Raw genomic sequence first — 21,487 nt, forward strand, 5'->3', positions numbered from 1 at the left:
AGTGTTTCAGTGTTCCCTCCATTATAGCATCTCCCACATCAAACTGTTGTTAGGATTCATTGGGCTGATATAAAACAGTGTCCGGAACATAGTGAGCACCTTGTCAGTACTTTGGGGTCCACTGACTTAGGGCTTGCTATAGGCAGGATGGCTTTGTGAGAAGTAAACCGAAGAGTTTATTCAAGCCCAAATTTCTTGGACCCAAAAATACCTCAGATATTTTATTCTGTTCAGATCTTTGGAACCTCAGTAAAGAGGTTCTAGACAGTTGGAAGACATTATGTCGTTACATTTAATTGTAACTTGCCTTTTAGTTTACTAAGTGCTTGTTATACACATGTGTGTTCTCTCATCATCATGTTAAACCTCTGAGATAAGCAGAGATAATGAACTTCATTTCACAGGTAAGGGAATTTCTATTCAGTGTGGTTTTAAGTAATCCGCCCCAGATGGAGTCCCAGGTGCCATGAAGTTTATTGACCAGATCATTAGTTCTTTGGATCAGAACCTAGAGCTGCTGATCGCATGCCTCCTGATCACTCCATGCCTTCCCCTTCCCTCTTCCACCAGATGGGTAAAAACAGCACTTTGCTTCAAAATAAATGACATAAAAGATGATCTTGGTTAAAAAGGAAGCTAAACAGCATTGGGTCATCTTGATTTGCCTTTGTAGCACCAAGTGCTGAGGAAGGGAAACTTAGGCTCCAGACACCCATTCTGTTTGCCATGCTGGGACTGGATTTGTTGACTAGGTTCCTGTTTTTTACTAAAATTTGTGGGAGGTCATGGCTTTGGACTGGGCACCTGCACTAGGCCCAGTAAACCAAAGCAATCTAGAGTTTAATTGCAGTTCTGGTTGGTTATAGGAGGTCCTCAAACCAGTTAACTAATTAAGCAGTAACCATTTGACTGGTTGTAAAGCAGTAGCAGATTGTTTCACTTGGGTTTTTCCATAAATGTGTCTGATCACATTGTTTGTTGGCGTTCCTGGAACCTGCTCTGTTCTGGGAGCTGCCAAGATATGTTGGATTGGTTTTGTTTTGTCCTGCCCAAATAAACTCTCCTAAATTCAATTGGTCTAAGGAATTTTCCTTTTAACACTGTCACTTCTCCTGTGGTTGACCAGTCTGGAATGGCCCTGACCTGTTTGGCCAGCCACTCAGTTGAGAATTCCCTGAGGTCTTGGGAGGGATCCCTTGTATTTAAATTATGTGTAATTATCAACAGTTCATTCCATCTCTGTCATCAGCTTTCACTTTTTCAAGCTTTGGTTAGATAGGCAATGACCTTTTTTTGGAGATCTAGAATTGCAACACTTTCTTTAGATTCTCTAGGTTTTTGAGAATAACAGTTGGGGATCTTTTATATAAAAATGTTGGTGGAATTATGCAACTTCTTGACAAAGGATTGGTACAGGAGCTTCGTTGAAGGCTCACCACTTCCTCATTTATATAATTTCCGTCCCTGTGGCCCAACATATGACTTTTAATGAGTCAAGCAGAGGGATAAGTGGTAAGTGGTAATTTTTATTTTAGAATATCTGAAGGTTGAATTGAGTGGACAACTCAATTATATTGACTCCTTGGATTCCCCCAAACATGCACACCCCTACTTCCTGCTTGTTTGGTTTTTGTTTTTGTTTTTGTTTTTGTTTTTTCCCCTCTGATGTTTCAGGGACTGTTCTGGGATTCTGTCTTGACACTGGGGACCAGCAGACTCACTTAGCTTGTTGCATGTGTGTAGGTCATGTGCCGCTGTCACTGGAGAGGACTCGCTGTCACTGGAGAGGACTCGTGCTGTTGCTTCTATTGAGATCTTTTTAAATGACTTTCTCCCAGGCATTTTCGGGACTGTAGTTTTGCTTCTTGGTCTCTCGTTTTTCACTAAGGGACAGACAGTTACAAGCCAGTGGCTCTGGCTCGCTGGGCCCTCTGTGACTGTCTGAGTTCATTGTGATACCAAGAGTCAGGTTGCTTTGGGCAGTGTCCTTGGAACAGGGTGCTGATTCATTCTAAACCCTCCCCACTTATGAATTTTCTGACAGCCTTGTGACTCTCACATGGGGAATATGAGTGACTCTTGAGAAATCTTTTTGCAAGAGATTTAAAAAAAATTTTTTTTTAAGAGTGCTTAGGTGATTTTCCTTGGAGTTAACAGGTGCATTCCTTGCTTTCTACGTAAATCTCAAGGATATAATGTTCATTCTTGCTCCTACCTTGCTCATTGATGTTTATGGTTTTGTTCTTCAGGTTAGTTATGGAGTACTTAACCTAAATATATGTGGGAATATCCTTCATTCTTTAAAACTTAGTAGTTCCTTGTGCAGATGTGCAAAAGTAGTGTCTCAGTAATTGCTAACTTACTCTATCCTGTGATTCTTAGTGATTTTTATAGGGAACTGTAACTTCTCTTAAATAAGCAGAAAGTTGAAATCATGTAATTAATTTCCATGACCTACTTTATTGACTTGACAAATCCATTTGGGTCATTTGGTCTATTTTTTTAAAAATTTTTTTGTAGTTGTAAATGGACAGAATGCCTTTATTTTATTTATGTATGGTGCTAAGGATCGAACCCAGTGCCTCGCACATTCTAGGCAAGCAAGTGCTCTGCCACTGAGCTACAACCTCAGCCCCCCATTTGGTCTATTTCTATTACTGTTTCTCAAAATGTTTAATAAGTGCCTCTTGCTGTCACTTCCTTTTGCAGGTAGCATTGAAAGGTTCTGTAATGGTGTTTGAATGAGCACTTTTTTATTGTTGAAATATGTTTTCCATTAGACCCCAGTTACACCTAGTCTTGTGTTAATTTCTGTAGGTGTTTTTACAGTCCTGTGTTTGGTATGGAGAGTGTGGAATTGCATCTGGAGATAAGAGATACAATTGCAGATATTCCGGGCCACCAAAACCACTGCCAAAAGATGGGTATGAGTTAGTGCAGGTAAGTTCCTTGTTAGCCGTACAAAATGCTGATCACAAGATCTTCTGTAATTAAACCTTGTGGCACAGTGTGGGTAGAGGTGAAACTAATAGGCCTAAATCTTATCCCAGATTCTAACCTGTAATGCACAGTATAGAGAAGATAAGCTAACTACAGAGGTTTAATTTTTCAGACACCGACTTTCTACCTCTCATAGAGTTTCCCAATAGCAGGTTACTATTTAGAGACTGACCTTAGTCCTCAAATGCTACTCTTTGAAACTTCTGCAAAATATATTAGAACTTGACTTCTTGATTCCTAGATCCCAGGACTTGAACAGACTGCCACTAAGAAGCTCTGACTTCCTCTTTCCCTGTGTATTTTAGTGATTTCTCTGTGTTCCCCTGAGCATGTGAATTTTGGCTGTCGCCAGGGTTCTGCTTTGTTATCATTTTTACCATCCTGCATGCACAGGGTATTGGAAAAGAACTTGGAAAATCGGGGTGGAAAGACTGATTTTAGAGACTTACGTAATAAAAAGTCAAATTGACATGGTAGGAGATCTCTGCTTACTTATTCCTTTCATCAGAATTAGTAAAAGTTTTGACTTTCCCTGGAGTGACTAATGGAAATCATAAATAGCACTCTGGTTGAACTTAAATAAAAAAAGGTAGGAAGAGGTAAAATGACTGTCAGGGGGAGAGACAGAGCTTCCAAATAAAAACTAAATTAGAAATGTCTCTACCACCTCTACCTGTGAGTCCCTAGTTTATGAATAGTATATTTGATGACCTTTCAAGAGAATTCTGCAAGAATTTCGCAAATGCTTGCCTTATCCTCAGGCACTGAAAAGGTTTATATGAGCAGAGCTGTTTTCTTTCTAGAGGAATGGCATCCTTACCTAACTGCTACTCTCATATCTGTACTCTGCCTTCTGAAAGGAACTCTGTCCTGGATTCTTCTTCGACGATGTCAGTCTCTGTTGTGATGTTCAGCAGCTTCGGACTCTGAAAGACAACCTGCAGCTCCCTCTGCAGTTTCTGTCCAGGTAGGTTGACCACCAGGCAAACAGAGCCAGGGCGTTTCAGCTACTTGTTAACCAGTAATGTTAGGGTCTGCTTGTAAAGTCAGAATTTTGATACGTTCTGTTTTGATGACTTCTAAGAAATAGAGGAAAATAATAATCATGATAGACTTGGTTCTCTTCCCAGTTACATCCACAGTTGTGACTTGGTTTCCTCTGAGATGCCCTGGCTCTACATAGTAGGCTAGTTCTTTCAGATTCGAGTTTCTGTGCACCCTGGAAAAGAGAGGTTCCTGGTAGTCCTGCTTAGGTCCCTCACCTATGCAGTCTTCTAATCATTTCCCTCTCCTTACCTCCCCTGCTTTGCATGTCATTTTGCCTTTTTCTGTGGTGAAATGATATGCTGCAGGTCCTCACTAGGCTGACCTTGGGTCACTGTTCAGTTTGTTCTGGCATAGTTGGCCAGTTTTGTCAAAGTTCGTTTTCTGTTCCATCTGTTCTTCATGACCCAGGCCAGTGAAAGAGGATTGCATAATAGGAGTTCTTCTCTATAGGCCTATCTAGCAATTTTCAGATGTGCAGAAGAACAAGCAAGATTGTGTTATCTTTGTCAGTTTTTCAGACCTTAGCACACTGAGATAGATGGATGGGGAGCAAATATAAAGAGGGGGAAATGCTCTCTGCAGTTATCGCTGCAAGTGGCAGGGCATAAGCCACCTTCCACCATGGAACCCTGCTTCTTATCAGAAGTTACAGTACAGAATGGAAAACCATCATTCAGTTGTTCTCCCAGGACATCGTATAATACAATATCAAAAGCTGGGAGTCTGTTTGGGCCACTATATCTTACGGAAGGCTGCTGGACATTGATGGAGCTAGATTGGACCCTTCGTCATTCAGTCAAAACATTTATTTAGCACCCATTCATGAACATCAACAGATAGCTAAGATTTTCTCCAGAGGTACCAAAGCTTTGTTAATAACAACAAATAAGAGAAGTAACCTGACATATGGACTCTTATGCAGCTGTTGAAATTCATGATCAAATGAAATAACATGGCAAGAGATTTGTAGAAAACTGTACACCCCAATAGTGATTCTTATCAGGGTAATGATTAAAGTTTCTGGTTTTGGAAAGCAAAGTTTTCCTGAAAAAGAATCTGTGTGCGTATCTGCTTCACTGGAGCAGAGGCTTTTGAAGGCTGGGTTACACCTTCCTCATTCTGTGTCATGTGTGATCACTAGCCCTGGATCAGTCTAGAAAATAATCTCAGTTGTGTTGTGCGAATGCACCAAAAGGAGAGAGCCCTTGTGCCACATAACAAGTCAGCTTAGGAGCTTAAGCTTTGAACCCGAAGGGCATCAGTCAGCTGTCCCTTGTGCTTCTCTAATGTATGCAGCCAGAGAACACCATGGCTGTCCCTTTTGTTTTCACAAGTCACAAGGGGATCCTGCTGTGTTTTGGGAAGGCCTGGGATTACCCAAGGCTTGGAAGAAAGCCTTTCAGTAAGTTATAAGGTGAAAATTCTAATGTGAAAGCTCATTTTTTTCCCTTTTGTTCTTAATCAGAATTGTCACAGCTCTAGGACAAAGAAAGATGTCTCTAAATTACAAAAGCACAGAATTCATAAAAGCATCTTTCTCTTTTTGAAATTACATCTGAGCAAAGTAAATATAGCAATTACAGCAGTTTGGGAGGGGATAGTTTTAAAAGTTACTTATTTTAACATGAGGTTTTAAGTGAAGAATTTTTGGTTTTAACATGTTCATTTGTCCCTTTGCAGTAAATTTTTAAAATTCTTTATTATCTTTAAATCATATTTTTGCTGGCCCTATCTGTGAGATCATGCAAAATATAATTTATTTTTTCTCTAGATGCCCATCCTGTTTTTATAACCTAATGAACCTGTTTTGTGAGCTGACATGTAGCCCTCGTCAGAGTCAGTTTCTGAATGTTACAGAAACTGAAGACTACGTTGATCCTATGACAAACCAGACAAAAACGAATGTCAAAGAATTACAATACTATGTTGGACAGAGTTTTGCCAATGGTAAGTAAAATTAATTATTCCCCTTTTAGCTAGCATGAGGGCAGGGCATCAAGCTGTTCTTTTTGTTATTCTGTCAACTGTGTGGATCCATTCAGATGTGGAATGATATTCAGCACTAAATAGAAATGAAAAGATGTAGATACCACTAAACATTGATGACAATTTCCAGTTCCATTGGCCTTGAACTGAGAGTCATTTCTTGTTTGTATCCTAGGACTTGGGCTACAACCAACAAAGCCATCTCTTTAAAGCATTGGCTTTAACCCCTTCCCTAGCCTTAAGCTCCTGTATGGAAAATTTTAGAATATGCAAATTTGTGCACATTTTAATAAGCATTAGAATGTTGATTCTAGCAGATGTGAAATGTTTAATATCATGAATTACTGCAAGACTTAGGAGGAAATAGATGGATAGAAGTAGTTGATGAGGAAAAGAAGTTTTGACTCTGAGGCACAAGGGAGTGAATAGTATTACAAATAGGACTGGCCCCCTGGCTGCTAGAGATCATAGAACAATCCAAAGAGACCCTCTGTTGGTTGAAAATGAAAGAATTCTAAGAAGAATAAGTAACTTCCGAAAAGGAATGAACAAATTAGAAATAGAACCAAGTGGATCTAATGAGGGAGAAGTGATCATTGGAATGGATTAAAAGATAAATAGCAAATTAGGTAAACAAAAAGTGTCCAAGAACAGTCTAAAAAATAATAGAATTAATCAGCAAAGTTATTGACTATAAGAGTAACTTAGAACATTGATCATGTCTGGATCAATTCATGAAATGCCAATTAAAATAGTGAACCACCATTCATACTTTATCAGATTGTCACAAATATAAAAAGTTATCATAATGACCAATTAAAAATAAAAGAACAAGTTTAATAGAAAAAAAGATTCTATTTACAAAAAAACCCAAAAAAGTATGGTAACTAGGAATCAGGCTTCCAAAAGATGTGACATAAAGGCAGCCTGAGTGAAGAGAGATCATTCTGTATAGAAATAAAAACATGAATACATGGAAAATTTATATATAACAGGTGCATCATTGCAAATCATTGAGGGAAATGGGGTTTTGTTGATGAATGGGGTGATAAAACTGATTATATTCATCTCCTTTTTGGCATATACTAAAAAAATCTACTGTATGAATTAAAAATTCTAGCCTTGAGAAGTTTTAGAGCAAATACAGAATATCTTCATGACTTTAAGGTAAAGAAAGATTTCCACACAGAGAAAAAGCAGAAACCAAAATGAGAATGTTTATGAATATAAACAAATCATGTCTGGATCAATCCATGAGATGCCGATTAAAATACTGAAACACTATTCATACATTATCAGATTGTCACAAATTAAAAATTTAATGATAATGATGTGGAGCTATAGAAGTGTTAATAAATTGCACCTCTCATAACCAAAAGCTGGTGCAAATGTTTGAAAACAATTTTGCATTACCTGGTGAAGTTGAAGATGGATAAGCACATCCATACTGCAGAAATTCCACTTATAAAGGCCCACCTAACAGAAATTCTTAATACATATGAACAGGAAGGCCCATATAGTTATGAATATCCATTATAGCATTATCATTGATTATGAAAATTGGAGACATCCAGAGAATGAGAAGAAGACAAATCACAGACTGGGAGAAAATATTTGCAAGAGGCATATTTGATTAAGAGCTATTAGAGTATACAGAAAATTCTTAAAACTTAACAATGAGGATACAAAGAACTTGATTGAAAAATGGGCAAAAACCCAAACAGATAACTCATCCAAGAAAGAGTATAGATGGTAAATAAGTATATGAAAAAATGCTGAACATCTTATGTCATTAGGGAATTGCAAATTGAAACAACAGTGAGATACCACTAAACATGTACTGTAGTGGCCAAAATCCAGAACACTAATGCCACCAAATGCTGATGAGATGGGGAGCAACAGGAACTTTAATTCATTGTTGACGGGAATGCAAAATGGTACATCCTCTTTGGAAGATACCTTGGCAGTCTCTTACAAAACTAACCTATACCTGTCATATGAGCCAGCTGTCATCCTCCTTGGTTTTTAACCAGATGAGTTGAAAACACATCTACATGAAAAACCCTGCACACAGATATATAGACCACGTATTCATAATTGCCAAAACTTGAAAAAAAACACTCAGGCTGTTCTTCAGTAGGTGAATAAGTATATAAGCTGATCCATTCAGATGTGGAATGATTTTTCAGCACTAAATAGAAATGAAAAGACGTAGAAGAACCTTTAAGTCATATTACAAAGTGAAAAAATCTAATCTAAAAAGCTGCATAGCCTATGATTTCAACTCTGGCATTCTGAAAAGGCAAAATTTTGAAGCCTGTAAAAAGTCATTCATTGCTAGTGGTTAGGGAGGAGGAATGAGTACACAGACTACAGAGGATATTGAAGAAGTGAAATTATGTGTGACATCATAATGCTGGATACATGTCATTATACATTTGTCATATCCCACAGAATGTACACCAAGAGTGAACCCATTGTAAACTATGAGCTTTGAATGATAATAATGTATCAATATAGAGGTTCATCATTTGTCAAAATAAATAAATAATATACTACTCTAAGTCAGAATATTGATAATGAAGGAGGTTATTATGCATATGTGGGGACAAAATATGTGGAAATTTTGAAATTTCCACTTAATTTTACTCTCACCCCAAAACTGCTCTAAAATATGAATTCTATTAATTCTTTTTTTAAAAGGAGACACTAATTGCTCAATAATAGAGAATGGATAAATACATTGAGTATAGTCATGGTCATAGAAAACTTAAAACTAAAAAGTAATGGATTAGAATCATATTTGTTACATGGGTGACTTAAACACAATGACTAAAAGGCTATAGAGTACGTGTAGTATGTTTATATGACTTTAAAACAGAAGTATATATAGAATCAGTATCTCATAGGTACACAGACATGCATAGGAATATGCATCAAATTCAGATTTGCAATCACCTTAGGGAAGAGGAGACACTGGCGAGAAGCAGTAATCAGTGGGTTTCAATAAAATCTATGGTGTTTTTTATTTTTGTTCTGTGACAGTGTTAGAAAGTTAACCTAGGGCCTCACACATGCAAGTGGCTCTACCAGTGAGCCACATCCACAATGTGGTACATTATTTTTGCTTTGTTTTGGTGCATTGTTTTGAAATGCCAACACAGGTATTGTAAGATTGATAAAGCTGGGTGGTGAGTAAATGAGAATTGTGTATTCTCCATATTCTTCTCTAGGCTCTAAATATTTAATAAAATTCTAAAATCACTGGAAGATATGAGACAATTATCCAGAAAACATCATACAGATATAAAGATCTGGATATCATTAAAGACATGACATGGGATAAGGAGAACTCGGGGTGGGGGAGGGAGAGAGTTGGGGAGACATAAACAGAGGGATAATGGCTAAAGATTTTCCAGAATGGATGAGTAATGAGTCCTCAGTCTTAGGAAAATAAAATCCTTAAGCAGGATAAACTAAAAAGAAACCCAATATGAAATCTGAAAATGAAATTAAGAAAACAATTTCATTTATAGTAGCATGAGAAAATAGGGATAAATGTAACCAAAGTACAAAACTTAAACTATAACACTTTATACAAATACATTAAGGAGGATCTAAATAACTAGAACAATATCACATGTTTGTGGATCAAAAATATTGTTAAAATGACAGATTTTCCCCAATTGATCCACAAATTCAACTCAATTCCCAGCAGAATCCCAACAGACTTCATTGTAGGAATTGACAGGGTAATTCTAAAATCAACTTGGAATTCCAGCAGACCTAGAAGAGCTAAAAGAATCCTGAAAAAAAAACAAAATACAAAGACTCACTTCCCAATTTCAAACTTAACTACCAAGCATTGGAAATCAAGGTGATATGGTCCTTTAATAAAAACAGACATATGGACCAATGAATATAATTGAAGATAAGCTGTATATCTATAATCACTGTTCTTTGACAGAGGTGCTAAGACCATCACTGGGGGAAAATCCTCTTCAGCAAATGGTGTGGATTAACAGTATCCACATGCAAAAAAAAATGAAATTGGACCCTTACCTCATTAAATTAAAAAAATTAATTGAAAATGAATCAAAGACTTAAATGTAAGAGCTAAAACTAAAGAACTCTTAGGAGAAAAAATAGGGGTAAATCTTTATGACCATGGATTTGGCAGTGAAGTCTTAGATATAATATCAAAAGTATGGGCAACAAAAGAAGAAATAGCTAAATTAGACCTCATTAAAATGAAAAAAAAAAGAAATGTTTGTGCTTCAAAAGATATCATGAAGAAAATATTTGCAAATCATGCATTTTTAAGGGACTTATATTTAGAATATATACAAATCTGTTATAACCTAATAGTAAATAGACAGCCCAAGGAAGGTATGCAAATAGTTAATAAGCACATGAAAAGGTGTTCAACATTATATTCATGGAAATACAAATCAAAACTGCACACTCACCAAGATGGCTAATGTCAAAAAATCAGATACCAGGTATTGGCATGGATGTGGTGAAATCAGAACTTCATTCATACATGGGAATATAAAGTGGTATAGCTGCTTTGGAAAACAGTCTGGCAATTCTTGAAACAAATATAGTTACCATATGACCCAGCAGTCCATCCAAGTAAAATGAAATGTGTCCAAGCAAAAACTTGTAGCAACATTACTCATAGTAGCCAAAAGATGTCAACAAAATATGGTACCTCCATGTGATTGAATATTATTTGGCCATAAAAAAAAGAATGGAGTGTTCAGTAGGCTAAAGCAGGAAGATCACAAGTTCAAAGCTAGCCTCAACAACTTAGCAAGATCCTGCCTCAAAATAAAAAGGCTAGGGATGTGACTCAGTGATTTAATGTCCCTGGGTTTAATTCCCAGGTGGGGCGAAAGCTAAGTAAAAGAAGCTCATCAGAAAACACTAAGCATTATAAATTCTGTTAATATGAAATGTCTAAAATAGGCAAATCTATAGACACATTTAGTGATTGCTTAGGGTTTGAAATGTGAGGAAATAGCAATCATAGTTAAAGGGTACAGGATTTCTTTTTTGAGGAGTTGAAAATGTTCCAAAACTGGATATAGTGGTGGTTGCATAAATTGATGAATATACTAAAATTCATTAAACTGAATATTTTTAGTGGGTGTATGGTATGTGAATGATATCTCAGAAGTTTTTTTTAAGGGCTGGGGCTCTAGCTCAGTGGCAGAGCACTTGCCTACTATGTGTGAGGCACTGGGATTGAGCCTTAGCACACATTACAAAAAAATTAAAATAATTTTAAAAATTTGTTTTTAAAGCAAAAGGAAACCCATACCTTAAGTATGACTTAGAAAAACGAATGCATTTCAAAGAGAGAGATCTTAAAAGCAAATAGAGAAAAGACACAAAGCTCTTCAGAAGAATGATAATTGAACATTTTCTCACCAGCCATAATATGAAGCCAGAAAGGACTGATACATTCAGAGTTTTGAAAAAGACAACTGTCACTCTAGCTAACCTTTCTTTCAAAAGTGAGGGTAAGGGGCTGGAGTTGTGGCTCAGTGTTACAGCACTTGCCTAGCATGAGTGAGGCACTAGGTTCGACTCTCAGCACCACATACAAATAAATAAAGTAAAGGTCCTTTGACAACTAAATATTTTAAAAAATAAATAAATAAGTGAGGATAAAATCAAATGAATATGTAGAGATCCCCTTGGAGGTTAAGAGAAGAAGATCTAGGCAGATTGTAGCAAGCAGGGACTGGTGAAATGAAAATTAGCAGTACAGGACACTCCACCTGCCTCCCTGTGTGTGATAGCATTGATATTAGGTACTGTGTTATCTTTGTGTACTAAAATAAAACTAAAAAGCAGAATGGTATTAGTTTAATTCATGTGTGACCTCATTCCTAAAGCCAGTTTTCCCTGTAATTTCCATGATTCAGCTGTGTAGTCTCCTGCTGCAAGAGGCTGCTCCAGGTTTTCTGGAACCAGCTTCACTGACTGAAGAGGTACTGAGATTCGTAGCTTTAATCTACTCCTCTGGACAGTGGAGAGGAGACTTCCCAAAGCTTTTGTAAGAACTACATGTTATGCCATAAGCCTTTCCCCTTCCTGTTTTTTACTTTTAAGTTACTTGGAGTCAAGCTGGAATAAGCCATTTCAGAGGGAAGTCACCTCTCCCTTCCACAGTGTGCAGTCATCCCACATTCCAGTCTGCTTGCTAACCTGGTTGCAATCCACCTGGAGTCCTTTGTTCCCATTTCAGAGGCCTTTGCAAGCTCTTATCTGGAGACTAGAGCAAGTGTCATGTCGCTTTTTCCCCTTGGGATTCCTTTTCTAGCAATGTACAATGCCTGCCGGGATGTGGAGGCCCCCTCAAGTAATGACAAGGCCCTGGGACTCCTCTGCGGGAGGGATGCTGATGCCTGCAATGCCACCAACTGGATCGAGTACATGTTCGATAAGAACAATGGACAGGCTCCATTTACCATCACTCCCATTTTTTCAGGTAGGGATGACTACTCCCAAAGTTGCTATATTTATAATAATGTTATAATGCCAAGGAATCAGTCTGCAGTAGGAGGATAAATTCCGGTAACTAATACCTAGAGTTTCAAGTAAGAGAGGTTACTAGGGCATTTATCCGGTATGAATGGAAGCGGGAAAGGAATTGCCTGTAGGGATCGCTGTGTACTTGAGGGAATAAACTGAGGTTTTGTTTGTTTAAGAAAGGCTAAGGAGTGTCACAACAGACTTTTCAGAGCTCTGCTGAAATCTTAGTCTAGCTATTCAGAGTGGGAGTAAGACAGGACTGAAAGTCAGCTCTTGTAATTTTATAAGGCAGAGCAATAAAACATAAAGGGATTGGAGATTAAATTAAAACCTCCAGTCCTTATTCTTTCAGTTGTGTTATGCTGTGTTTCAGAATGCTTATTATTGGGTTTTGAGATAGTTCAGTACACAATTTTTAATGTTTTTTCATTGAGATTGTCACTCAACACAATTCCTTCCCATAGATCTTCCAGTCCAGGGGATGGAGCCCATGAACAATGCCACCAAAGGCTGCAATGAGTCTGTAGATGAGGTCACTGGGCCATGCAGCTGCCAGGACTGCTCCATCGTTTGTGGCCCCAAGCCCCAGCCCCCAGCACCTCCTGTTCCCTGGAGGATCTTTGGTTTGGATGCCATGTATGTCATCATGTGGATCACCTACATGGCATTTTTGTTTGTGTTTTTTGGAGCATTTTTTGCATTGTGGTGCTACAGGTAAGAAGCTGTGTGTGTGTGTGAGAGAGAAAGAGAGAGAGAGAGAACTAGGGCGAGAAGATCAAAATTACTCAAGTGGCACTTGTAGCTTTCACATAGCAGGTTTATTAGAACAGGAAGCAAATACCTGTGTGAATGCCACTCCATGGATTGCTTATGATCTTCAGCTAGTAAATAGTCAAGTGTCATTGAGACATTTAAACGTTTGAAGTTAGTTTTATTGATTTATTTAGAACGATGTGTGAGTTAAATCTCAATGCATTAACCCATTCTTTAGAAAGTCAGAGTCAAATGAACCAAATGGTCCAAATTTAATTGAATGTAGTGCCATCATCCTTTTAGATATTTGCAGCTAGATTTAGTATAGTACTTTTTTTTTTTTTCTTTCTTGGTACTGGGATTGAATCTACCACTGAGCTACACACCCAGTTTCCCTGCCCCCCATTTTTGGTACTGGGGATCTGAGTTGTTCAGGGCCTCACTAAATTGCCAAGGCTGGTTTTGAACTCATGATCCTCCTGCCTCAGCCAACCCGAGTCACTGGAATTATGACTATCCCCAGCCTTTTTATTTTTTATTTTGAGACAGGGTCTCACTAAGTTGCCCAGGTTGGTCTTGAAGTTGCAATACTCCTTCCTCAGCCTCCTGAGTTGCTGGGATTGTGCCACCACTTCTGACAACAGTACATTTTTATTAATTTTAATTTCAGAATTGTTTTAGACTAACAAAAAGTTACAGAAATAGTAGAATTTATATATACCCTTTTCCCAGCTTCCCCTTATGTTACCACTGAGAGAACCCAACATAATGATCAAAACCATGTAACTGGTACCGTATTATTAACTAAACTACACACTTTACTTAGATTTCACCAGTTTTTCCTCTCATGCCCATTTTCTGTTTCAGAATCTCATAACACATTCACTTTTTGTTTTATTAGTCTCCTTCAATCTACGATAGATGGTTCCTCTGTCTTTTTCCTTTTTTAAGATCTTGACACTTATTGATGAGTACCTGCCTCTTATTTTGTAGCCTGTGCCTCTTGCCTTCATCCAGTGTTTTGTGGTGATTAGATTGAGGTTGTGTGTTTTGGACAAGCACATCACAGATGTGGTGATGTGTCTTTCTCAGGATATCATGCTAAGGAGTCCATGATGTTGATATGTTGTTACCAGGGATATTAATCTTGATCTCATGGTTAAGATGGTTCTTCTGGGATTATTCACTGGGGTTACTATTTTCCCTTTATAATTGAAAATTTTCTTGAGAAAAGATATTTTAAAACTATGCATAGGCTGGGGGTGTAGCTCAGTGGTAGAGCACTTGCCTAACACACATGAGGCACTGGGTTTGTTCTTCAGTACCATATAAAAACAAATAAATAAAATAAAGGTATTGTGTCCATCTACAACTAAAAACAAAAACAAAAAAAACTATACTAATGCTTTCTCCTCAGACCATCACCTACTGCCCACTAAATCTTGGATTCTGTCTGCAATCATGATTATTGCAGTGTTTGCCTGATAGCAATTGTGGATTTTTCTCACTCCCTACAACTACTAATCAGACTTCTTCTTTCACTTATTATTCATTTAGTTACATTATGGACCTTTTACTTATTCTGTGGACTCCATCTAATTCCATTGTTTTGCTGCTCAGGTTTTTTCCACGTTGGGCATGGGGAGGTGCCTTCTGGTTGACTCTTATGTTCTTTTGACATGTTCCCACCTTTGGGATCATCTGCTGTTCTCCCTGCCCTGGCCCAGGATAGTATTTGAAATCAAGGACAGGGCAGCAGGTGTGCTCGTTGCTCCTAGGCAGGATAGTGTGTTTTTAAAGGATCTAAAATGAGGGTTGCAAAGTGAAATTATCCTTGAACAATTTGGATTTTTTTTTTTTAATACAGTCTTAAATTTTCTGCTGAAACTAGTAGGCATAGAGACCCAAGGGAGCTTAGGATTAGGGAGGAAGAAGTCAGGATGAGGAAGTAAGCTTTTAGTGGGATTTTGGGATGTCCAGATAACAATCTTATCGTGATGGCCACTAATACCGCTTATGTGCTTTTATTTTTCAGAAAGCGTTATTTTGTCTCCGAATACACTCCCATTGACAGCAATATAGCCTTTTCTGTTAATGCCAGTGACAAAGGTAGGCATATTTGTACAGAAAATAAAGGGTTTGGATTTTGTTGGCCTGAAAGAGCCCTTGTTTCCTCAGCAAATATTGACGTGCCGATTGTGGGTGAGGCCGTGCACAAGTGCCAAGGACACAGCTATAGTCAGCACAGACATGTCCCTGGCCTGTGGCTCTGATGTCAGGGTGGCAGATCAGACCCAAGTAATCAATGACAGCAGTGAAATACTTAGGGACCAGAGTAAAAGCCACAAAGGTGCCTGTGTGGCAGGCCAAGGGCAGGAGCAGCAGAGCAGTCAGAGAAACTTGCTTTTCAGAAGCTCTCGTGTGAGCATCTTTCCACCCAGGAGTACAACAGTGTCCATTGTGGGTAGCCAAAAAGAATAGCTTCCCCAAGCAGACAGAGAGCACAGGGCCTGGGGTGTCAGTTATGTCACCCAGGGGGCTGGACTCCCAGCAGGTGCAGTGGTAGCTAATGCTATCCCTGTTCCGACTTTCAGGAACGGCCTGGCTCTTAACCTCCACCCTCCTTTCCTCTCCCACTCTTCCAGGGGAGGCGTCCTGCTGCGACCGGCTTGGTGCGGCCTTCGAGGGCTGTTTGAGGCGCTTCTTCACCCAGTGGGGATCTTTCTGTGTCCGAAACCCTGGCTGCGTCATTTTCTTCTCACTGGTCTTCATCGCCGCATGTTCTTCAGGCCTGGCATTTGTCCGGGTCACCACCAATCCAGTTGACCTCTGGTCATCCACCAGCAGCCAGGCCCGCCAGGATAAAGAGTACTTTGACACACACTTTGGACCTTTCTTCCGGACGGAGCAGCTCATCATCCGGGCCCCCAATACCAGCAAACACATTTACCAGCCATACCCCGCAGGAGCTGATGTGCCCTTTGGACCCCCACTTGACAAAGAGATTTTGCACCAGGTATTCTGCCATTAGTAAATGTCCGTCTACCTGGGGGACCTGGTGGTACGCTGGCTTTTACATATAGACCAATTCTATCCAATACGAATTTGGGGCTGATGGTTGTGGTATCTCTTAAGTCTTTAAACATTAAAGTAAAGGTGTTTTCACTTATTTTTCAAGAAAGTGGTGCTAGTCATTGAATTTAATAAAAAATTTACTATTGCCTGCTTTTGGATTGACTTCAAACAGCAGGTCCTGCCTTTTTCTTGAAATTGAGATGAACACAGGAAGGTCTAAGTAGCATTTCTCTGTTGAAGCAGAATATATTTATGAGGAATTTACCTCAGGAATCTATGGATTTTTTTTTTTTTTCTTGTGTTAGAGTAAAATGAAAGGACCCAAAGGAATGAATTTGTTTATGCTGTCCTGAGGTCCGGGGCAGGAACTGCTGGATCATTACTAATCCAAGGTCTAGGAATGAAATTATTGTGACCTGAAGGTTAGCTGCCATCCTGTAGTTAGTGGAAGATACACTTGGGAAGAGATCCATCTGTTTTCTTTGTTTGTTTGTGTTTGGTTTTTTTTAAAGAGAGAGAGAGAGAATTTTAATATTTATTTTTTTAGTTTTCGGTGGACACAACATCTTTGTTTGTATGTGGTGCTGAGGATCAAACCCGGGCCACACGCATGCCAGGCAAGCGCACTACCGCTTAAGCCACATCCCCAGCCCGAGATCCATCTGTTTCTCTTACAAAGGCCTTTAGAATTTCCTGTTGTCCTTCATATTTGCTACGGAAATATGTACCTGTGAATAAACGACATCTACTTCTTTAATGAATGATTATTCATTACAGTCACCCAAATTTTCCTTTAAATATTGTTCTTGTCTACAGAAAGTGTGAGATTTTTAAAAGCATTGAAATGAGCCAAAAATTTTAATGGAATTTTTCTTTCTCTACCTAGTGACTGACTGTTCCATTTTCCTAGCTTTTTGCAAAAGATGAACAGCACAGACATTTACTTCCGCGAGTATAGTCTATATTGGAAAATATGGGCGTATACGTAAATGATTGTAGCACAGAGCCAGGCATGTGTTTTGGTGTGTTTTGGGAAGGGGGAGTGTTGGGAAGACCAGGCATCACACTCTAGTCTACTCTGTGGCCCCTTGTTAGTGGCTGCTGGAGACAGGTGAGGAGAGATGGTTGTGGATGCTGTATTGAAATCAATCTGATCACATATCCCCTCCCCATCTCTGGAGACCTCTTACCAGGCCTCACCAGATACTTTACTACAGTGTGCGTGAACCTCCTCTGTCTTAGGATGTGTTTTCCTCAAAGACTTTTTCTTCTAACCTCTCACAATACTAGTTAGTAAAGATTTGAAGAAATCTGACATCTTTCTGGGTTTGTTTATTTTTAAAATCTTCTTTCAGGTTCTTGACTTACAAACAGCCCTTGAAAGTATTACTGCAAATTATAACAACGAGACTGTGACACTTCAAGACATCTGCTTGGCCCCTCTCTCACCTTATAACAAGAACTGCACCATTTTGAGTGTGTTAAATTACTTCCAGAACAGCCATTCTGCACTGGACCATCAAGTAGGGGATGACTTCTTTGTGTATGCCGATTATCACACGCACTTTCTGTACTGCACACGGTAAGTGGCAGCAGCCAACCATTTGTATATCCTGCCAATACTCGAGCACTTATTTTTGCTTTCACCACTCATGGTAATAGAGACCCATCAGTGAACCAACAGAGCAAGACGTACCCCGCTAAGCTCACATCTTAATGAACGGGAACTGGCAATCAGTAAATACAGTCATATGTTTCTTCTCAATGAGGACCCATTCTGAGAAATTCATTGATAGTTAATTCTTTATTGTGGGAACATATCATGGGGTATGTTTACACAAAATAAGGCAGCTATGACATCTCTAGGCAATATAATCTTGAGGAACCCACTGTCATGTGTAGTCCATCATTGACAGAAACGCTATTGTATGGCATACTGAATATATATGCTCTCATGTCAGTAAAAGATTAGGGTTGGGAAAAGCTTAGCAAAAAAGGAATGAGTTTTAAAGAAGAAACTTGCACAAAAGACAGCCTGTGGATATCACAGGAAAAAGTATTTGCAGCAGAATAAGCAGCATGGGCAAAGGCCCTAGAGTGGGTGCTTCCTTGGTGTGTAATCCAGGATCGATCTTTAACTCTTGCCTGGGTCAATAACAGTTTGATGTCCACACGTACCCCCCTAAGATTTGAAGGTAGAATCTTATTGAGCTTGTGCCTGTTTTCATGTGTAACCTGATATCCCGATACCTAGCTGTGTTTAAAGCATGTCACCTCCTTTTGAGGAGTTGGGGAGAACTGGCATGCAGTTTTAGATTAGAAGGCCTTAAACTGCTTCCCTTGGGAGGCCTGCATCTGGCTGGGCCAGGCTTCTTTATAATTGGGATTAGTCGCCCAAGGAAGCTGTGTTTAGGTGATCTGTGAGCTTTGGGCTTATTCAGTCTGCCATCTCTGAATGCTCCAGAGCTGGCCTGAGGGCGATTGTTCAGCGATGTGAACAACCACGGTGGCTTTGTGTTCACCACAGGAACAGGAAAAATGCTTCCATGTCTCCTTTGATTGCATTGCTTAACTCACTGTGTCAAGAGCTGAGCACTCTGGTTTCTGGTTGTCAGGAACTCTGGTGACCTTAAATTTTATTGTTCAAATGTGACTGCTCAGGCTGTTGGTCAGTATTCATTCTGTTTCAAGGATGTCGCCTTTTAAACATGAGTTGTAACTCAAAAAACAGTAAATAAATGTATGCCTATGTGCCTCAAAACAGCATTGTAGATAGGGCAGACGGTACGAGGGGACTGTGGGTAACCAGGAGGGTATGTGGGTGATAAATATGATATTACGTAATTGCTTTCTATATTTCAGAGGGAAAAACTATTTTCTTTTTAATAAAATAAAGCCAAAAAAATTGGGGGGAGAGGTGTGTGAAACTTAGGTTTTATCAAAGGGCCTGGTTTAGACAGGCATGGAAGCCCTTCTGGGACAGTTCCCATGCCAGGCTGTGTGACTCGGGCCTGTCTCTCGCTCTCACTCCTTTCCACATGCACATCCCAAAGAAACAGCAGACTTGGCCTTCCCAGAGTCAGGGCTAGACTTCTTTCCCCGGTGTCTTTGAATGGCATTGACATCTACCAGTGAAGCCAACATGAGGCTCTATCCCTGACTTCCTCCTCTCGCCTTCCTCATGTGATTGTGGTGAATCTTAACCTCTCCAGGCCCTTCCTGCTGTGACAGTCAGACTGTGGGATGAAGGACCTCACAGCAGCTCTGAAGGGCAGGTCCTCTGTGCGGATCTCCCTGAGCGCCCAGCCGAGTTCTGGCTGCTGGCTGCCTTGAAATGCTCGTCCCCTTCACACGGAGTAACCCTCTGCCCATGCTCTCTTGCCTGGGCCGTAGCACAAACTTCCTGACTGCCCTCCCACCTTCCGGTTTCTTTCCCACTCCCCAGACCTCCTTCCACTTTGCCACTGATTTTTTTGGAAAACAGCTCACGACATCCCTTCCCCAGACATCTCTGACTCTTCCCCAGTGCCTTCAGGGTTAGAATTAAACCACTTAGCCTGGCATCGATCAGATCCTTATTTTTGCAATTGTTCATCCTTTCCAGCCCTGCCCCCTCCTTTAGGAGCACCCCTTGTCTGCTCCTCATATGCAAGGCCAGGACTTACTGTGACCTGACCACCTTCCTCTTACATACCTGTTCTCTCCCCCAGGGTGGATGGAGCAGCTCTTTGCTGCTGAATTGCCCTTATACTTAGAGGTGTGGTCTAGAACCACATCCCTACAGGTCTCCTTCTGGTGGCAGTTTTCTCCTCGTGTCATTTGCCCCCTCCTCTATACCCACACAGCACCAGACACCAGGGCCAGGTCTGATGCCTGTAGTCCAGGGAATCCGAGTTCTGAGTGGCTCGGGACAGACGGTTATCATCTAACTCAGGAAACTTAGGGCCACCTTGTACTTAGAATACAGTCAGCCACAGTAAGTATTTGCTGTCTAAATGTCCATGATGTCTTGAGGCTTATTCTAAGTGGGAGGTGTTTTCTGATCTCTGGGCAGGGCTCCTGCCTCTCTGAATGATACAAGTCTGCTGCATGATCCTTGCCTCGGTACATTCGGTGGACCCGTGTTCCCGTGGCTTGTGCTGGGAGGCTACGATGGTAAGTAAGAGAAGCTGAGCTTCTCCTAGTAATCCTGGTTCCATCATGCAGTTAAGGGTGGTTAGGAAGATTTCATAAATGGAGCAACCTTCTTAATTCCCTGACTGTTGAATCTTAAATATAATATTTTCTTTGGCTTTGGCTTTGGGTTTTACTTTGGATTTAAAAGAAGTGGATTATGTTTACCTTTTAGGTCACACATGCCTTTGAGAAGCTGTCAAAGGTTAAGGACATTTTCCCAGAATAGTGTAGTTGTGTTGTTGGTCAATTGCAAGGAGGTCACAGACCTGGAAGCTTACCAGTAGAACGTCTCAGGAGGCCATGACCTCAGGTTCAGAACCCACGTAATGGGGAAGGAATAAAAAACCAAAGTTGGTGGGGTTTTTTTTTTTGTTTTGTTTTTTTGTTTTTTTGTCCCCTTCTAAACCATTCAGAACAATCTGGATACCTTTATAGTGGAAAGAACATTCTTCGCTGGTTTCTGTGGCATCTAGGACAGATGGGGTAGATAAAATGGGGTGGTGATTCACGCAACATCTTTGGCATCTGAAGCCTCCCTGCAGGCTCAACAGGTTTTTCCCTAGCTGATGAAGAGGCCAGCTAGGTTTTCTTCCCTTGGCTCAGAAGCAGGAGAGAACTTGTGATCTGTATTTAAAATTGACTCTGCCCCATATAATAAAATGCCATTTCTAATCGTAGGGAAAGCATGACATCAGCAACTGGCTAGCCAAAGGGGAAAAAAATTAAAACTGTCCTCTTCCTTATTCCTTCTACCAAAATAAACTCCACATAGATCAAAGATTGAAATGTGAGAAGTAAAACTGTTGGAGAACTGGAAGATCACACAGGAATATGGGAGGATTTTTCCCCCTAGTACTGGGGACTGAACCCAGGGCCTCACACACGGTAGGCAAGCAAGCACTCT

The 21,487-nt window shown here is 39.9% G+C and overlaps 1 protein-coding gene across 1 annotated transcript in view; it reads left to right on the top strand.

Annotated features, from left to right (window-relative positions):
- Npc1 (NPC intracellular cholesterol transporter 1) overlaps nt 1-21,487 on the top strand; it is a 48,676-nt gene that overhangs the window by 8,718 nt on the left and 18,471 nt on the right. The window contains exons 2-10 of the mRNA XM_076837253.2: nt 2,818-2,940; nt 3,861-3,967; nt 5,819-5,994; nt 12,368-12,535; nt 13,044-13,293; nt 15,368-15,441; nt 15,978-16,348; nt 17,763-17,989; nt 20,462-20,562. Coding sequence (XP_076693368.2) covers nt 2,818-2,940; nt 3,861-3,967; nt 5,819-5,994; nt 12,368-12,535; nt 13,044-13,293; nt 15,368-15,441; nt 15,978-16,348; nt 17,763-17,989; nt 20,462-20,562 — 1,597 coding nt within the window. The remainder of the gene's footprint in view (nt 1-2,817; nt 2,941-3,860; nt 3,968-5,818; nt 5,995-12,367; nt 12,536-13,043; nt 13,294-15,367; nt 15,442-15,977; nt 16,349-17,762; nt 17,990-20,461; nt 20,563-21,487) is intronic.

The sequence above is a fragment of the Callospermophilus lateralis genome, chromosome 17 (assembly GCF_048772815.1).
Source record: "Callospermophilus lateralis isolate mCalLat2 chromosome 17, mCalLat2.hap1, whole genome shotgun sequence".
NCBI classification, from domain to species: Eukaryota; Metazoa; Chordata; class Mammalia; order Rodentia; family Sciuridae; genus Callospermophilus; species Callospermophilus lateralis.